Here is a 20,258-nt window from a genome sequence, read left to right as displayed (position 1 = left end):
GGGGCGACATAAAAAGCCCAAGCGCGACCGATCCTCAGGACGCATGCCCTCCAGTAGTGAGTTTCGAAGCCGACATATCAAGATCCAAGATAGCTATGGGCCCTCGCTCGACATAAAGGCTGAGAGATTCAAATGATAGCTGTCCCCGCCAGTAATATTTGCGTTCAAGCTCGTTCTGCATCAGCAGCGAGAGCTTCTTATCGACAATCAGTCTCCTTAGTTGTCCTATTGAGCCCTCCTACTTCAGGGCTTCAGATACAAAATCGCTCAGAGTACCTTTCGCCAAGGGGTAATCACATGGTAAAGCGATCCCAAGGCAACCGCATAAAATTCAAATTGCACTGATAGCCACAAAAACTGCTGGACATGGCCCTAGATATCGAGCGAAACCTCTGAAACACCGTTGAGTAGGCACATAATTGGGTTGGGTAGTCTAGCGAAATGATTAGTAGCTGGAGGGTTACCTAAATCCTGGGCCTGACGCCTGATCCAAGAACTGATTCGTGGGAGTAGCTGCTTGACTTGCTCCAGCTTCCTGACTTTCCAAGCTCAAGGACGCTGCTCGCACCTGCAAATCCCTCGCTAGATACCTCAGCTGCCCCGCCCTGGTAACTTGAGGCAAGGAGGTAATGTTTCTCAAACAATTAGCCAATGTGGGCCTGAATTCTACCAATTTCCCTGACAGTAGGTTGACTGTCCTGCAGTTCCGGTGCACCCAATCCAACGCCGCGAAAATATTATCGAGAGAAACACCTACCTCCAATGGTGCTCGCCAAAACTCAAAGCGGGGTGCCCAACGCCACGCACAACCTGACTGTCAGCTCTGGAACAGGACCCTTGATGCTAAGCTCTCGAATTCTAAGTTCATACTGTATATGCTCATTCTTTAGATTCCCAATTCCAGGGCAGCCCGTTGCACACACAGCAAATCCCTGCGAACAACGGATAAATTAGTACAATGTACGACAGACAGTAAGGGATCCTTACGCACTAAGGCAATCCAATAAAACAATAAGAGTCACCGTTATTCAGGTTTTATTTCTAGCCTACCAGTTTCGACGAAACTCTACGTCACCTTCACGCCTTAATAACGGTGATTGGTATTGTTTTATTGGATACTGACCGGCCGTAGTCCCATACTTCAGAAAGAAGATGGATCTACATTCACTAAGGAAATGGTCACAGGAAATAACAGATGAAAGGGTATCTGTCTCGGGGTTCCGTGTCCTCCCTCACATGCATTTTGTTTTTTCTCGGCACGATTGCATATTCCAGCAGGGCAATGCAACGTGTCCCACAGCTCGCAGTGTACGATTATGATTCGAAGCGCACCAGGGTGAGTTTACCGTACTCCCACGCCCACCGAATTTCCCGGATTTAAACCCGATCGAGAATGTGTGGGACCACCTCAACCGAGCTCTTCGCGCCGTGGACCAGCAGGCGAGAAAACTAGCGCAATTCGTCACAGCACTGAAGTCGACTCGCTCCACATCACTGTCTTCCAGAACCTCATTGACCTTCATCCTGCACATCTCCCAGCGGTCTGTGCTGGAAACGGTGGTTTTCCAGGCTTTCGACAAGTGGCCACATTCAAATGACTGGTGAGTGAAATACCAATTGAATCAGCACTTAACAAGAGTTTGCTGAGACAGTCGTTTGTGCACTTTTTCTATTAAGCGGCTAGCTTGTTACTCTTACCTTGCATATTTTAAAGCCAATTTTTGGTAAACGACAATTTGAAATACCAATGAAAAATACATCAGTTAGGTGTGACTGCGTAATCTTTCCCAGAGCAGTAATTCTTAATAGTCTTCATGTGTTTGCTACCGGATCCTAAAATTATTACGAGTCCATATTTCGGCGATCCAATTGTTCGGCATCTTCAGGAGAGATGCTGCTGCCTCGGAGTCTCGGTGAAAACTTTAACAGCAGCAGCAGCAGCGGTGGACAGATACATCACCTACGTATCGAATCATGTTGACTTTACGATCCGGTAGCAAACCTGAGGGGACTTTCATAACTTACTTTCTCACTTCTCGCAGTGTGGCAACGAAAGAACTGTCTAGATAACGACGCAGCCGTTTTGCTATGGCAAGAAAAATAAACATGGCGCCATCCGATAGGAATACCCGTCTGCCTTAAGTGATACAAAAACAGCGACAGAATGTAATAACACTTCCCATCTGCCTTGTACAGCGCGTCTCGGACTCCAGCGCTGCAAGCGGCCGGCCCGCAAACTGCTCGCAGGGCGGCGCATAAGAACAGCGGCCGACGCAGACTGTTCCAGTGCAGCGTCAGACGCGTTGCTGAAGTTAACAGCTCAGCAGTTCGCCTGTGATTTCGCAGTTCATTCGGCTCGGACATTATATATATACTTACACCTAGCACTGTATGTTTACCGTGGCACTGCTTGAAACAGTATTTGCCGAGATACCTGACCAAATGTACGACGCACGAAGACGGTAAGTCTCTTTCTACAGCTCAGTTTCTCCAATTAAATTTGAACAGAACTACTTTCATCTTTGTTACTAAATGTGTTTTGTTTTTTATTGACTTGGTTGGTAAACTATCCCGAGAAAACCTACTTACAATGTTTCAAGTGTCGTGCACTTCACAGAGGCTTGTAGAGTACAGATGTAGACAACATGTTCGCCTTTGACGATCAAAAATGAGTTATGCAGTTAAATTAACTGTGGGTTCCAAAGGACTCTCAAGAGGACCGCCACGAGCTGACTACAGTCTTATACATATCGTCATGGATAAGCTTTCATAATTGAAATTGTATTATCGTTGAGAACAAGGAACAATAGAAAAGCAACAGTCGTCGACCAAAATAAAAAAAGAGACAATGACACGCTGATATATCTCGTGAAACATAGATCAAACTACGTAAAAAAGAATGAGAGAAGGGAGGGATAAACAGAACAGCGGAAGGTCTCAGAATCAACTCGCACTTGTAGAAATTACTGAAACTGTCTACCAGAGAGAACTGAAGCACGCTTTTGTAGCTCCTGAGGAGCTTTATGCGATGTTGACGTGAGGATCGATGTATGTCAAAGTATTCTTCGTGGTTCTCACCATAAAATACAATAGGTACAGAGGTGAAAATTTAAAATGAATACTGCAGTACATCTAACACTACCCTTCTTTTCCATGAAATTACGGGACACGTGGAAAGGCTGCGATCAACTGACCAACAATTTCTGAAACACTGTGTTAACGAAACACTTGGATGACGGACTAACTGACTTTGCATCAGATCAGGATTTATTAGTAGTCTAAGTGAAGTACACTTACAAATTATTCACATTACTAGAATTTTGTCTGTATCTTTCATCTGAGTGATTTTGGTCACATAAATGTTTATTAGGTACCAATCCATAGTAGAAACCTGCGCATGAAATTCTTAGATTACACTTGAGAATCACTGCATTGGAAACTGAAATATCTAAAGCATTTGTTTTATCACATGACTAATAATGATTATTTTTTGAAAACAAACGCTCAGTTCTTGCATTCAGTCCAAGGATGCACACAGCAAGTTCTACAATTTTGGACAGGACTTTAATTTTTATACTTTTCTGTAACATTTTGCCGGCCGATGTGGCCGTGCGGTTCTAGGCGCGTCAGTCTGGAACCGCGTGACTGCTACGGTCGCAGGTTCGAATCCTGCCTCGGGCATGGATGTGTGTGATGTCAGGTTAGTTAGGTTTAAGTAGTTCTAAGTTCTAGGGGACTGATGACCACACAAGTTGAGTCCCATAGTGCTCAGAGCCATTTTGTAACACTTGAAATATTCCAACTCATTTACTATACACTACCTCTTTGACAATACACTATCAATTTCTATACTGCTTACTTTCTGAATCCTTTTTCGAACTGGTCCAGGTATGTGATTCATAATCTGTAAACAGCTTCCCTTATGAAACCAAATACTTAAGTGCTACATTGTAGACAATGAACATAAGAATAAAACCTACTGTGAGAAGCTCGATTACTGTCATACAATTCCTTAAATATAGATTTAACCTAAAAACTTCCAAAAATGATTTTCTTTCCTATTTTTTTGTCTTTGTTATGAGTAATTCATAACAAGATCTTATCTCTGCAAGGAAGGCATTTTGCTTTTCGATCTCTTAAATACTTTTACTGTTATGACCTAGCAATTGAAAAAACCCTAGAATCTCTCAGCTTTTCCACCCTTGCAGTATAAATATGAAAATACTTGTAATTATTCTCTGTATCAATTCGCAGCTTCCCAGTAGCTGTTTCGACACTGTTGTGGATGATATGCCATGCAGCCAACACCTATAAGATAATTTCTTCCGAGGCTTGTTTGTAATGTTGCAAAAGCTTTTTCTTTGCCAGTTCTGTTTTCTCGACCAAATATACTTGGTTCTCGACAGTGATCAGGCACATCCGACATCATATTTTTAGATATTAGATTAGAAGTTTCATTTTCAATAGAAATAAGTTCCAGTGTCTTTTTATTTTTTTTTTGTTTATTTATTTTCATACAGATTAAGGCTAACAACTGTAACATGTGTGGTTATCACTACACAGAGCCGATTTTAAGGAAATGTCTTATGACAGCTACGTAAGCAGAATTTCTTAGACTGTGCGAAACAAACTTACCCATTATTCTTTTGCTGAAGAAGTCATGGATTTTAGAAGACGTTGCAACAGCAGTAAATGAAGACAGCTTAGTTTTGTTTGATTTGTCATGCCGAACAACATGTCCAATTGAAAATGTGGCACTGAAAAGTTTATAGTGAACTTATATTTATCCTTTTAAGTTGTAAGAAAAGGTGCATTTGGGTTTAGGCATAACAGATTAGCCCACGCGAATAACAACACACCTCATCAACTGCCAACACTAGACTAAACAAATTTCGTCTATCTTAATTGTTCAGAGAACGCGCTAAACAGTGACAACGATAAATGTGATAAGCATCGATCCAGTATATCTCAAAACAAGAAATGGTAAAACTAGTTCTTTTTTTTTAATTTAGGAAGTCAACTTTAGGAAAATGCGGGACCTATTCACGTCCCAACAAAAAATTTCGGGGGTCGCAGTACACACAAGTAAAACAAGGGGACTATCACGTTTTTTACGCGACGAATGGCAGGCTTCAGTACACCTTTCAGGTGGTTTTAATTCTCTCACTTTGCTTCACGTAGAGGTCTACTTTATAGATGCACGTGAGGTTAGTAGCATAGCGATTTAATTGTGTTTTGCATGGTTTCCTCGATGAAAGCTTTTGTGATCGCAGAGAACATGGAATTCAGTTTCCGCTTAGCATTCCCTAAAAATACGTAAACCAAAATTGACTGTCCAATGTTTGATGTTTCTCGACAGCTGCCAGGCCATTTTCAGTCACTCGTTTAAGTTTGGGAATACGTACACGTGTTACAACAAGAAAGTTTTCCTTTTATGGATTCAGTAAACTATTTGAACGTTATTTTCTTATCGAAATGATGTGGAGCGAGTCAGTTTAAAAGACATACGTTAATTTACTATTATTACAAGTTGTGTATGCTAATCACATACTTTTAACTTGGCACGCATACCGAGGATGCTGGGAGGCAAAGCTTGTGATCTGTTTATAGCACACTGGCTGCTGACTAAGAGACAACCACCGCCTCCTTCTCCCAGAGCAACAAGCTATAGCTTGTAAAAGAAACGAACATATAATGGATTAATGCGTCGCAGAAGTGACACGAAAGCTGACGGTGGGTAGCAAGAAGGGCTAGGTACAACTTCTTCGCTCATTTTTGTAAATAATGTTGACTATCACCACGCCAAAGTATTGGCGTGATTAGTACGAGACCTTCGTAGGGCAAATCCTGTTCTGATACTTTTCCTTCTCCTAAAAACGTTTTTATGTTCGTGATGAAAGAACAATAACGTTTCTTTGCATTTCTGTACCTCATGTGGCGTGTAAAACACATGCATCACGCACTGGATGGACAGGCAACACAAGAAGTTTCCATGTATGACATTTTTCTTCATTACGAAGTGTTACCCAAGAAGCAGTGCGATACTACTTTATATTTAGATTTGCTCTATATCTAAGGTAGTGTAAAGAGTTGCAAGTGATATTAAAAGTGGAAAAAATATCATTGCGTTTAGATCATTTGCTGTAAAAATATCGTAATCTTTGAACAAAAGCTTAAAAAGTGCCAGCCGGTGTCATTAATGCTGTACAAATGTCTTAGACTGGTTGTGAATAGTGATAATAAATGCCGTTCGTAAAGACTTTAATGACTGCTTGTTCAGTCAGTGCTAGAGTGTATTTGTGTATAAAGAATTCATGTCATATTGGCCTATCCGATGATATGGGACATATACAAGCCCGGTATGTGGAAGGTTTTTTTGAATGATGGAAAATCTGTCGGTCTATTACTAATCGGACGGTCGAAGAAGACGCCGTGCTTGTTTCAGAAATTAACATACAAATTTACTAAGAGTAGTTTCAGTGTCAACAAAAAAGGTATGCGGTAAGTGTGAAGGAAATACTCGACTGATTACAATTCGGAACGTCACACACAAGTAGTAACTCGTGACAGGAATAATACTTCATGCATCATAGCAGAAAGTAGCCTCTGCTTCCACTAGGACCTGTCTAAAAGATTTAAATGTCACAATGAAATGAATACCCTTCGCTGCGTACAGGTGTTAATATAAGTCAACGGGTACAGTCGAAAATGTGTGCCCCGACCGGGATTCGAACCGTGGATCTCCTGCTTACATGGCAGACGCTCTATCCATCTTTTTTATTATCTCATTTTGTTCGCTTTTGTTCGTTGCATCTGCTCGGGGCGGACGTCGAAAGACATCCGTTTAAGTTCGTTGTTGACCTATGAGCTCAGTTTTTTTGTTACAGAGGGCTGCTATCCCTCTGACCGAACACGCTGAGCTACCGTGCCGGCGTCCATCTGAGCCACCGAGGACACAGAGGGTTGTGCGAGTGCAGGGACTTATCTCTGGCACGCCTCCCGTGAGACCCACATTCGCAACTTATTATCCCGCTCTTTATTCATAGTGCCCCTGCCCATCATAGTCATTACTCGCGGCTTTACCGCCGATTCCCGTAAGAGTTCGGGCACTGTTTGTGCATCCGCACAGAAGAGGATGTTCAAAACGCCGATGTGACTTAACTATATATACATGAAGATGGTAACTGTTCTTTCGGATTTGAAAAATTAATTTTGAAAATTCTTAACCTAAGGAGCAATCAAAAATTTCCCTGTTGAGAGCGTTTTTGAAGCGTATAGTCTATTTAGCACGATCCGATGCCAGGTTATAGGCACCGACCTGTCGGCAAGGGATTAGTGTGGCCTTCGTGAGTCCTGTAAATATGGAAACTGCGAACTGTGGCGACATTATTACTAAGTGCGCTTGCCGAATGCCAAACACCCACAGACATGAAGAACTAAGGTAAAACGTCCGTGAAAACGGCGATACGTGGTGCAGCGGCATCGTGATAACGCAGAAGTTTCGCTAACTCAAGTGGGAGACACTCAAACACCCGGCCTACGTTCCTGATGTCTCCCCATGCGATTATTATGCCTTCGGTCCCTTAATAAAGGCCTTGAAAAGTCGACGATTCCTGTCGGACTAATACTGCAGCAGTCATTTACGGACTTCCTCACGCAGCGGGACACGATGTTCCCCAAACAACTCTCTTCAACCTTGTGCTTCGGTGGGATGATTGCCTCAGTGCTCATGGCGATTTTGCCTGTTTTTCATGCTGTTTGTGGACCGTACTCCCTTGCAACGGATGCTTTTTGATAGCCCCTTAGAGCTCATTACTATTCATAGGAAATATTGAGGAATGTGACGCAAGTCTTTGTTCATGGACAGAGAATTTAACTTTGTATGTGCTAGACGGAACATTCAAACTCCTGAGACTGATATTAGCGTGCGAGGATGTAAGGTATTCAACTGACTATTGCATATATTAATAAGGGAAATGTAATGTGCATATTGCAGACGTTTGATAGCTACACTGTTGAGTATGTATTTTTTCCAGTTGGATCGTAATAACGTTTTCCCGTAGGTACTGTGTAACCTCAGATTAACGGAAATTCACACACACACTAAGAAATTGACCACGTTCGAGTAGTACTGGTGTTGTGAGGGTTCTGTACGAACACAATTATGTATATACAGTACTATAAATCAGTATAAAGGCACCGGTATTGTAGGAAAATTAACACTGCTGGTTGGAATAGTGGTGCACAGTGTATATGTGATAGTATGAGATCCACCATACTGATAAATACAGTCAAATGGCATCGCATTTGATGTTAGTATCACAGTGTATAACAAGACATAAACGATTCAGCTAGTAGAGGGTGGAACTTGGAATTAAGGCACTTCTAGTGTGTGAGTACGTGCCTTTCCTGCAGATACGAAGCAGACTCCATTAGTGACAAAACGTACTGTGTACGTAAACCATCATTGTGGCAGTGCCGCCGGCCGCGGTGGTCTCGCGGTTCTAGGCGCTCAGTCCGGAGCCGCGCGACTCCTACGGTCGCAGGTTCGAATCCTGCCTCGGGCATGGATGTGTGTGATGTCCTTAGGTTAGTTAGGTTTAAGTAGTTCTAAGTTCTAGGGGACTGATGACCACAGATGTTAAGTCCCATGGTGCTCACAGCCATTTTGTGGCAGTGCCACGCGGAAAACAGTTATCATGTGATAAAAAAGCAAAAATGCATGCGTAGAAAAAAATGGTACTCTTAGCAGTGGAATCGGCAAGAAACTGAACCGCTCATGTACAGTGATTTATAATTTCGTAAGATTGGGAGCACGATATGAACAGAGTCATCGAAATGGTTACTTCTGTATAAAATAACTTCTTATTTACAGTTGACAGTAACTGCCAGATGTGAACTACAAATTTTGTCAAATGACAAACATCTGTCGTTCAAGACATGACTGCCGAAACCTGCTCTAACACCTAAACATAAACAGGCTAGATTGTACTTCAATGAAAAACATATGTCACGGACGTAAGAATGGGATAAAGTGATCTTCAGTAACTTAGATGATCTGGATGAATTACAATATGATTGGCATGATCTGAGATCAGAGCAGCAGGTAAGAATGATCAGAAAATGTGATGATGAAAGTGATTTGACTTGGGAAACCCTCTACACTAAAGGTAACTCACGTATGACTTGAATAAATACTAAAATGAACTCTAATATGTACACTGAGGCGCTAGAGACAGAATAGATTAGAATATGAGGATCTAGGGGACGAAATCCTATGTATCAACAAGATAATGCATCTCTGCATTCTCCTACTTAAATAAAAAATTGGTTTGAAGATAAAGGTATCGATGTCTAGTCCTGGCCTGCACGCAGCGTGGATTTGAAGCCCGTGGAAAACATTAATTGAATACTTGCAAGGCGTGTTTATTGCAGTGGAATGCAATTTGAGGCCGTACTCGAGCTGAAAAGATTGATACGAGAAAAGAGGGCGACAATTTCACTGCATGAACTACAAACGCTAGCTAAATCAACGCCAAAGAGAATTATTGAGGTAATTAGGAATAACGGAGGTTGGACAAAGAAATAAAAATTCAACAAGGCAACACAACAGTGAGTGTCTTTGTACCAACGTCAATGCAGAAAATGCAGACACCTTATTTTGTTTCTCGTGCCATGAAAGAAACTATGTAAATCCGTCATAATTGTTTATGTCTTCTATGTATCTACTACTTTCATGGTAAATATGATACCTGTATGCTTCAGACACTGAGGTCTACTTTCGTAGGGACCTTGCCTTTATACTGATGTCCACAAGTGTTTATTCTTCCTCCGTACCAGGAATCAAGAATCTCGGCGATTTTTCCCTTTTTTCTTTCTATTCTTGTTTGGTGTTTCTCTGCTTTTATTCATAGCTATTGTTCGTGTTCCATTCGGTAAAGAACTTCGGGTGCTGACTGCTGACTGACTCGCGCAAGTAGCAGGTCCGTCTAGCTTGTAGATGCCCTGTAGTGTATCTCCATAAAAGGAGCGAGCTGTCTCATGGTAGTGTTACGGTAGAAATGGGGCGCATGCAGTCTGGCATACGATCTCAGTTCTCATGCCTTCACCGTTCGAAGCCTCTTCCCATCTTTCGCCAGTGTTGTCGCACAGTACCGAGACTTATTCGAGAACAGGGCACGGCGACGCCTTGTACAGTGGCAGGCCTCAGTATGACGTCAGAGTCGTGCCCGGCTTCAGCATCAGATGGGAGGAGATGAGTCATGCAAAGACCTTGTTTGTGACGTCGGTGATGTGCTGGCACACGGCCGCCCCAGGACACAGCGCAACCGACGATGTAGACAGGTTGAAGGTCTATGATGCGCGGCGTCTTGGCGGCGTTGGGAGTTGAGCTGCATTTGACAGCCCACTTACTGAACCTGTCACTGAGGCGCTGCAGGCGAGGTTAAAATATGAGTGGGCATTTTCTGCTTGCAAACGTCGTCGTGTCATCAGCTCACAGCGCCCGCGGCATGCGATCAGTCCATGGCGAGTCGGTGGCGTATAGAGTGTACAAGATCGCTCAAGGAGCGATCCCTGTTGAATTTTGTATGTATGCAACGCGCTGTGGACATGATGCGACATGCCATTCTACACACCATCCGTTCGGCAAGATAGCTTTTCAGCAGGTGAGTGAACTACATAGTACCTCCTGCACAGTAACTACTACAGGAGGCGACAGTGCTACACTCTGTCGAAGCTCCTGGAGAAGTCAGAGTACTAGAGGAGATTTCCTTTGCCAGGGGAAGGAAATGTTCTACCTTTGAGTGGCCACGCTGAAACCCAATCTGCCCTTCCGGTACGAAGGACTCTGCTTCGAGACCAGAAGTTCTGATAGCGCCCGTAGCTGCCAGCCATCGGACAATTTTTCCGATTCCTGACATGGCAACTATCTCAGCGTATCTCGGCATGTCTCCATGCAGCTTAGATCCAAATATATCGCTGAAGATATCCACCAACTTAGTGGCGATAGGAGGTAGCCGCTTCAGGTGAATACAGGGTGACCCAGGAGAATGGTCAATATTCAAGGATGTGACAGCAAATATCATTTGGAGCCAAAAAATTCATACAGATATATTCCCTATTCTGCATCGTTTCCAAGATGCAATTCAATGCACATTTGATATTGGGCCAGTAGCGTATTTACCCTAATCGCTTGATTGGTCGTACAGTTAACTGGGCACCAGTGTGGAATTTGATGAAGTCTGTGGTATAAAAACGAAAGGCGAATGAGTGAAACGAACTGATTGGTCGCATCATGGACGCTGCTGCCATCATTAGTGGCACACAGACAAGAATCACAAGAGTGCACAAATGTACTTAAGTTGACAACTTTTATTGTGAACTGTTCAAGAGCTGCAATGTCAAATGTACGATAATGCGTAAGAGTGAACGTTTAAAAAAACGTATTTTAAACTGATAGTAAATCGCTTGTTGTAACATTGACTAACTGCTCTACATGTGTACCTGTATAAACCTGACAACGTATTTAATAATACCGAAAATAAATAACAATGTACATTAAATGTATTCTGCTTTGGAAACCATTCGGAATAGGGCATATGTCCACATGAACTTTTGTTCTTCAAAAGATAGTTTCAGCATGTCCTTCAATAGTGACTATTCGTTCTGGGACTCTCTGTACAGGGGATATCGTCTGATGCTCCAACCCACTTGGTGTGGAGACGGCGTAGTGACGAAGTAACCCATTATGCTGACGCAGTCTTCACTTTGTTGCCTTCAAAAATGGCTCTGAGCACTGTGGGACTTAACATCTGTGGCCATCAGTCCCCTAGAACTTAGAACTACTTAAATCTAACTAACCTAAGGACATCACACACATCCATGCCCGAGGCAGGATTCGAACCTGCGACCGTAGCAGTCGCGCGGTTCCGGACTGAGCGCCTGAACCGCTAGACCACTGTTACCTTCCTCAGAGGGCTTAGAGGTACCGTTGCAGCTGGTAAGGCACCGTGCTGGTAGACTCGTCGACCTCTACTTCACAGACAGGCGTGAAGACAAGGGCAAATGCAAGAATATTCGTCTCCTCATGTGAGGTGCAGACAATTCAGAGTGACAGAATGCGATGACAAATGTGCTCATTTCGCTTAGTATCACTCAGTGATTCCGATTCTCCACTCAAACTATCTAAATGGATGAAAAATCAGAGATTCTCAGCGTTCACAGTTGGTTTCTACGGAGCACGCCACGGGGTGTGTCTTGTGGGCCAGTTCACTGACGGCAGATGCTCGGGCCCCCACTTTTCCCTCACTTCCTCGCTATTCTCTGAAGCTTTCGGTACACGCCATTGATGGTAGAGTGATTAGACTTGCCTGTGTTTACGTTTTTCACATGTTTGCGATGACTTTCTCTGTTCCTTAGACTTTGCTCCTGGCTAGTCGTTCACTTCGTGAACCCCGTCGTGATAGACTATATGGCACACCTCTTCTTTATCAGTGGCAATGACTCCTCGTCATTTCCTGTGCAATTGACTATAATCCCTTATATGCCAATGCAGAGTAAGACAAGACAGGAGCGATTACATCTCTCTCCATAGAGTATGGATCCTGAGTTTCTCAAGTTGTGGCAGTAGCACTTGCAACTGCAACAGAAATATCATCATCTGCAGCAACAGTATCAAGAGCAATGGTAGTTCCAACAGCAGCAGCAGTAACAACAGCAACAGCAACGGCAACAGCAACGGCAACAACAGCAACAGAAATAGCAAAAAAAGCGTTGGGTACTTCAACAGCTACAGCACAAATTGCTATTACAGCTCCTGCAAAACCAATAACAGTTTGCAGATGTAGTACTAAAAGTTTCACAGGCTTCCAGTCGCCTCAAGTGGCTTAAAATCCACGAGCTCTCGGCCGAGTACTCCTCGGCCATTGTCAAGTGGTGACTGTCTTCTGGTTGCTGCTGCCGTCCTTAAATAGTAGCGCTGCCTTCCGTGACGTCATTAGAGCCCCCTCTGGCACCATATATGATAATGTTTGCGTTGTGCAGCCGCCGCGCCCGTTTCAACCTTCCGATGGTCGGGTCCCGCGCTGCTCTATAAAGCGTGCTGTCTTAAATTTTTATTTCGATCGCTTCTTTTATCATGCTATCCCAAAAACTGTTAGTCCGTATGATAATAGATGTCTCGTCGCATGCAATACGATGACTGTTTTCTAATCCATGCTCTGCTCTCGCTGATTTCTCTGGGTAGCGTGGACGAAAACATTTCTCGTGTTCTATACAGCACTGTCTGTCCGATGTAGAACTATCCACACCCACATGGTATTTTCTATACTCCTGGCATTCTGAGCCTACGTCGTCTTTCACAGGGCTCAAGAGCTGTCGAATTTTTGCTAGAGCCCTGAAGACCAAATCGATTTTATGCCTCTTTAGGAGTCGGCTAATCTTTCCAGTTGTTGAGCCACAGAACGACAAGAACGCAACCTTCTACGAGTCCTCCTCGGAGTCTTTCTGCTTACGTATTTTCGGAAAGATAGCTTGCGAAATCTGGCAGTTGTTGTAGCCGTTTTCCTTGAATACTTTCCGCAAGTGGCTCAGTTCTTTCGGCAAGTTTTCAGAATCTGAGACCGCTTCGGCTCGATGCACAAAGGTCCTCAGAACAGAACGTTTCTGCGACGGATGGTGGTAGCTGTTAGAGTGCAGATATCGGTCTGTGTGGGTGATTTTCCGGTAAAAGCTGCGGCTGAGACACCCATTTGCTTTGCGGCGGACGAGGACATCAAGAATCGGCAAGATGTAGTATCATCACCTTCACCTCAGCCATTCGTTTGCTTCTACCAGGAACCTTCATCATAGTAGTAACAACCACTGTGTTAAACGATCAACTGATGACAAACAGTCATTGTAGATATCCGGTTTATCGAGCACAAACAGATGTTTGTTTTACACAACCGTTTCCTCCAAAACTGTCCCGTAACTAATATAAAATTAGAATATCGAGACACATTGGATAAGGATAATTAATCAACACTGAGAAATGAAATGCATATTAGTACTAGTGATCGTAGCTAGTTAATTACCTTCATTCACATTTTATCTGGATTTGCGTGGGATTTATAAGTATTAAGTCATTTGCAAGCACATTGGGTTGCGCTGCCAGCACTCGGGTGGGCACAGAAGTTCTGCAGCCGGATAGAGGGGCCACACCCAAGAGTATTCTCAAAAGCATGGACTGGACGCACTGCAAGTCTGCGCCACTCTCTTGGGTTGCCGTAACTGGAAGCCAAGCACCACACAGGCAGCACAGATACGATTTCCTGTGGCGAAAGGCCTCCATCAGTGACTGTCTTCATCACTCGAAGGTCGAAAGCAGAGAAACGCTGATTTCAGCAATGTCCATGAAATGCACTGTTGTGAACCAAACAAAGATCTTTGTTTCTGTGGGATGCACTAGACTCCACAGGTAAGATCTATAAACTGGAATGAGATCCCACAGTTTGCGACCATTTTTTTATGTGTGAGATACCACTGAAAGTCAGGTCCACAAAAACGAAATTTTTACAGAATTTACTAACAGCCAGTATTGGTTATTGTAGATAAAGTGGAAGTTAGAAAGAGAAACTCGTCTGTGCTGCTGAGATCCCACTTAATTGCCCACAGAAAGAGATAGATAGTGAGAGTTAGATGCCCTTTTTAAGCACTAAATGGTAGGAAGAACATAGTGGTTAACTACCTGCAGAAAAACTCAGGGAAGGGGAACGGCATGTCTTAAGGAATCGTTTCACTGGCCAGTGCTCGGGGTATCCATAGCCTAGCCAATACAAACAAATCAAAGGACGCAAAATGCAGAAATATTTTTCCTTTTAAGAAGCAGTCGGTACAAATTAATTTGACATTCGACTTTCCACAATTGAACTCCTTCTTTGCTTCACCAGCAGGAACCATCTCCCCTGCTGATCTTCGTTGCTGCAAGGATCCATCACTGATCAGATGCGCTGAGACAGAATCATTTTGATCTGAATCGAACTTTATGCAGGCGCGGGTCGTTGGAGTGTCGCCATTGCCTGGTTTTGCAGCCACCTTTGCCTCCACCTACAGATAGATATGCTGTCATCAAAGCACGACAGCGAGAGGATCCACAGGGAAAGTAATGTCATTTCTATAGAATTTCAGTAACGTCAGGCTTCTTTTTGAAGACTTTCTTTCAGGTTCGAATGACCAGTTTTCTTCCATCTCCAGCCATAGACGCACCACATTACATTCTCTAATACTATCAGTCTTTTACCTAACAAACAATTGGTTCAAATGGCTTTGAGCACTATGGTACTTAACTTCTGAGGTCATCAGTCCCCTAGAACTTAGAACTACTTAAACCTAACTAACCTAAGGACATCACACACATCCATGCCCGAGGCAGGATTCGAACCTGCGACCGTAGCGGTCGCGCGGTTCCAGACTGAAGCGCCTAGAACCGCTCGGCCACATCGGCCGGCTTTACCTAATATCACGACGGTCATGGTACAACTTTGCAACTGGCGTTGTTACATTATTATATGTGGCTATTAGAATCTCATCTCAGACCTTTGTGGTCAGATGTGCCAAACATTTACTTTAGAATTATTATCATTTGTCAGATACTTATAAGTCACTTTAACATAATAAACCAAATTAATTATGTTTCTTATTTCATTTCGTAGTCACTGAGTTCGTAATTCACTATTTTTGACGGTGTCTAATTAATTCATGTCAGATGACAGGACCAGATAGATTAGACAACCCAATGTCCCTGTAAATTTGTTAGTCGTCGACATACAGTCCTGGAAATGGAAAAAAGAACACATTGACACCGGTGTGTCAGACCCACCATACTTGCTCCGCACACTGCGAGAGGGCTGTACAAGCAATGATCACACGCACGGCACAGCGGACACACCAGGAACCGCGGCGTTGGCCGTCGAATGGCGCTAGCTGCGCAGCATTTGTGCACCGCCGCCGTCAGTGTCAGCCAGTTTGCCGTGGCATACGGAGCTCCATCGCAGTCTTTAACACTGGTAGCATGCCGCGACAGCGTGGACGTGAACCGTATGTGCAGTTGACGGACTTTGAGCGAGGGCGTATAGTGGGCATGCGGGAGGCCGGGTGGACGTACCGCCGAATTGCTCAACACGTGGGGCGTGAGGTCTCCACAGTACATCGATGTTGTCGCCAGTGGTCGGCGGAAGGTGCACGTGCCCGTCGACCTGGGACCGGACCGCAGCGACGCACGGATGCACGCCAAGACCGTAGGATCCTACGCAGTGCCGTAGGGGACCGCACCGCCACTTCCCAGCAAATTAGGGACACTGTTGCTCCTGGGGTATCGGCGAGGACCATTCGCAACCGTCTCCATGAAGCTGGGCTACGGTCCCCCACACCGTTAGGCCGTCTTCCGCTCACGCCCCAACATCGTGCAGCCCGCCTCCAGTGGCGTCGCGACAGGCGTGAATGGAAGGACGAATGGAGACGTGTCGTCTTCAGCGATGAGAGTCGCTTCTGCCTTGGTGCCAATGATGGTCGTATGCGTGTTTGGCGCCGTGCAGGTGAGCGCCACAATCAGGACTGCATACGACCGAGGCACACAGGGCCAACACCCGGCATCATGGTGTGGGGAGCGATCTCCTACACTGGGCGTACACCACTGGTGATTGTCGAGGGGACACTGAATAGTGCACGGTACATCCAAACCGTCATCGAACCCATCGTTTTACCATTCCTAGACCGGCAAGGGAACTTGTTGTTCCAACAGGACAATGCACGTCCGCATGTATCCCGTGCCACCCAACGTGCTCTAGAAGGTGTAAGTCAACTACCCTGGCCAGCAAGATCTCCGGATCTGTCCCCCATTGAGCATGTTTGGGACTGGATGAAGCGTCGTCTCACGCGGTCTGCACGTCCAGCACGAACGCTGGTCCAACTGAGGCGCCAGGTGGAAATGGCGTGGCAAGCCGTTCCACAGGACTACATCCAGCATCTCTACGATCGTCTCCATGGGAGAATAGCAGCCTGCATTGCTGCGAAAGGTGAATATACACTGTACTAGTGCCGACATTGTGCATGCTCTGTTGCCTGTGTCTATGTGCCTGTGGTTCTGTCAGTGTGATCATGTGATGTGTCAATAAAGTTTCCCCTTCCTGGGACAATGAATTCACGGTGTTCTTATTTCAATTTCCAGGAGTGTATTTGAAAGCTAACGGAGCTGATAAAAAAGTTCAAAGTGTTCCAGAAAGGTTAATACAATCAAATCGTGTCAACACTGCGGCTCACAGCATCACTACCCGTTCCGTAGCGTCACCTGTACCGTATGCCGAAAATCGCGACGTGTAGAGAGTGTCTGCCTTGGCTGGCGAGTGTGCACAAGAACAGGCGCCAGCGCGCTGCAGTCTTTGCTAGTGAGCAGTAGCAGCAGCAGAAGGAGCAGCAAACACAGCGTGGACGCACTTCTCCGCTTGCCGTGCGTTCCAAATACATAGCTTGAGAGGCATGAACACTATCTTTTGCCTTCGACATCAATCAGCAACACACTCTCAACGAATTTTCAATTACAACAACCGAAGTAGCGACAGATACTCGCCCAGGTGCCCTACACCGCAGCATGTTTTCTGCTGTGCAGTGGGGTTGACAAGAGCACCTGTGTAAGGGCGCAGACCCAGCATACTGCACCAACACACTGCCAAGTCACATTAATGAGATCGCCTGTTAGAAACTGAACGACCACCTTTTCCAGCACCGGCCACTGCGAGACCTGCAGGAAGAGAGTCAATGAGATTCTGTAAGATACTAACATGGATGTTTAGTCATGCCGACTTCAGTGCCATGGGCAGCTGCGATAGGTTTCTCGGTTCAGGATCCTTGGCTCGAAGAGCCGATCGAGGTGGTTCCACAGATTCTCAGTTGAGCTAAAATCCTGTGAATTTGATGGGCATGGGAGTGCAGTAAACTCTTTCTAGTGCTCTTCGAACCATGCACTGTAACTGCGCGCAGTGTGATACCTTGGATTGTCCTCCTGGTGTACACCATCGTGCCGAGAGTATGTTGGAGTAAACCTGGTTCCAAATGATAGATGCATACTTGTGTTAATCCATTGTGGCTTCCAGAATGACGAGATCACTCAGAGAATGCCATGAAAACATTCTCCAGACCATAGCGCTCCCTTGGTTGTCGCAGTGTTTTGCTTTGAGACGTTTCACGCCGTAAACGCCAATGGTCATCCGTCTGAAAGAGCATTAAATTTGATTCATCTGAAATGTCACTTGGCACAGCTCAGTGGACGGCCAGTTGCGGCACAGGCGCGTAAATCCCAGCTTCCGAAGTCGATGAACAGCAATCAACATGCGTGCATGAAAATGGCGCCTGCTGCGGAGGCCCATACGCAGCAACGTTCTCAAATCGGTCGTTGAGGAGACACTGTGGATAGCCCCCTGATTCATCTCGGCGGTCAGTTGCTCAACAGCTGCACGTCTATTCGCCCGTACACATCACTGCAGCCATCGTTCACCCTGTCATCTATGGGCTCAGCTGCACCACAGTTTCGTCGGCACCGGTTTTGGATACCACCATTCTGCCATGCATGATATGCTTTAACTCCGGCAGCACAGGAACAGTTTACAAATGTAGCCGTTTCGGGAATGTCTCCACCATTGGCCGAAAGCCAATGATCATGTCCTTTTGGACGTCGGATAAATCGTTCAGTTTCTGTATAACGATGCACTGTTTTCCGCCCCCCCCCCCCCCCCCTCGACAGGATTTATGTAGCCTCCACTGCCTGTGCTGCCACCTGCCGTTTGTGAAAGGTCATTGCACGTTGTCGTCAAACCTAGGCGGTGGTCACATTACACATTAACGTGATTGGACAGTGTACTTTCTTGAATTTCTGTCAGAGATGAAATGTCATTTTGGCGCAGCAATTTCATGAAATCTGATAATTATTACGAGTAAAACTTCGTTGAACAGATTTAATTCATTTAACGACAATCCAAATACGGCCTCGATATTATTTCTTTTCTGGCACCGTAAGTGGAAAATTAACGTCGACATATGCTACAAAAACGTTAAAAAGAATTCCATGTGGTTGTAAACAAGCATCCAATTTGTCACGACTGCAGCGTAGTTGCGTTAAGTAGCAAGATATTTGTCTTCATCCAGTGCAGTTTCATATTTTTGAGGCTCAAATAAGTAGTCGACATCGGGTCGTGATCCCCAGAACTATATAACTTCTATTCCGTTATCAGTAGACAAGGTCTCTTCCACGAAATAAATTGTTATGTGTGGTTCTGCAAAACACTTGTACTTGATAACCTTGCCTTGGGCAGATGCTAATACAGAAACGACTCCCCATCTCAGTTAATGTATGTCAGGCGTTATCAAAGACGTCAGTTGCGTGAACATTGCATAACATTCTTATGAATGCATAAAGAGACGACGTTGCATTAGTACGAAACATGCGGAAGCCACTATTAAATTTTAATGTCTGAAGAAAGACACTAAAACAAGGCGTAATTCAGTTAGAGTCTCCTCTTTAATGTATTGACTCAAACTTTTGTAGTACTCTCACCTTTTTAGTGGATTGAGTGGATTGATAATAACTTTACATGATGGCCAGTGCTGAAAATTCTGTGAGCGGGAGCCAATCAAAAAACCTGAAGGTTACAAATGGGTGTCACTAGATGTTGTTAATTTATACACTAATATCCCTGTAAAAGAGGTACTTTCACTTATCAGGAGAAATTTTATGAAACATAAATGTATGTCGATAGCAGAAATTGATGAGTTTCTGAGATTAATAGAAATAGTACTGTCTTGCAATTACTTCTCTTTCAATTGAGAAATATTCAAACAATTAGATGGGTTATCCATGGGATGCTGCTTGTCAGGAACACTGGCAAACATTTTCATTAATTATCTCGAAACTGAGTTATTCACGAAGCAACAAGAGATAATACAGATGATACTATACTATTACCGCTATGTAGATGGCACTCTATTACTACATAGAGATGAGGGTAACAATCTAGACAGGAATATTGAAACGTTCAATGGATTACACCACAACATACAGTTCACACATGAAAAAGAACAGAACAGAAAAATTAACTATCTTGACATTACATTAATGAACGACGAAGGAAACCACAAGTTTGCAACTTACAGGAAACCGACTAACACAGATGCAATCATACCACACAGTTCTGCCCACCATGACAAATATAAGATGTCCTTCTTCTATA

The 20,258-nt window shown here is 44.3% G+C and overlaps 1 protein-coding gene across 1 annotated transcript in view; it reads left to right on the top strand.

Annotated features, from left to right (window-relative positions):
* The first annotated feature begins 2,272 nt into the window (after positions 1-2,272).
* Positions 2,273-20,258, top strand: part of LOC124605359 (spondin-1-like) — a 182,373-nt gene continuing 164,387 nt past the window's right edge. The window contains exon 1 of the mRNA XM_047136985.1: positions 2,273-2,462. Within this exon, the coding sequence (XP_046992941.1) occupies positions 2,392-2,462 (71 nt within the window). The 5' untranslated portion in view covers positions 2,273-2,391. The remainder of the gene's footprint in view (positions 2,463-20,258) is intronic.

Source organism: Schistocerca americana, chromosome 3 (assembly GCF_021461395.2).
Source record: "Schistocerca americana isolate TAMUIC-IGC-003095 chromosome 3, iqSchAmer2.1, whole genome shotgun sequence".
Classification (NCBI taxonomy): domain Eukaryota; kingdom Metazoa; phylum Arthropoda; class Insecta; order Orthoptera; family Acrididae; genus Schistocerca; species Schistocerca americana.
The sequence above is the reverse complement of the archived record's forward strand: the minus strand, read 5'-3'. Positions and strand labels throughout refer to the sequence as shown.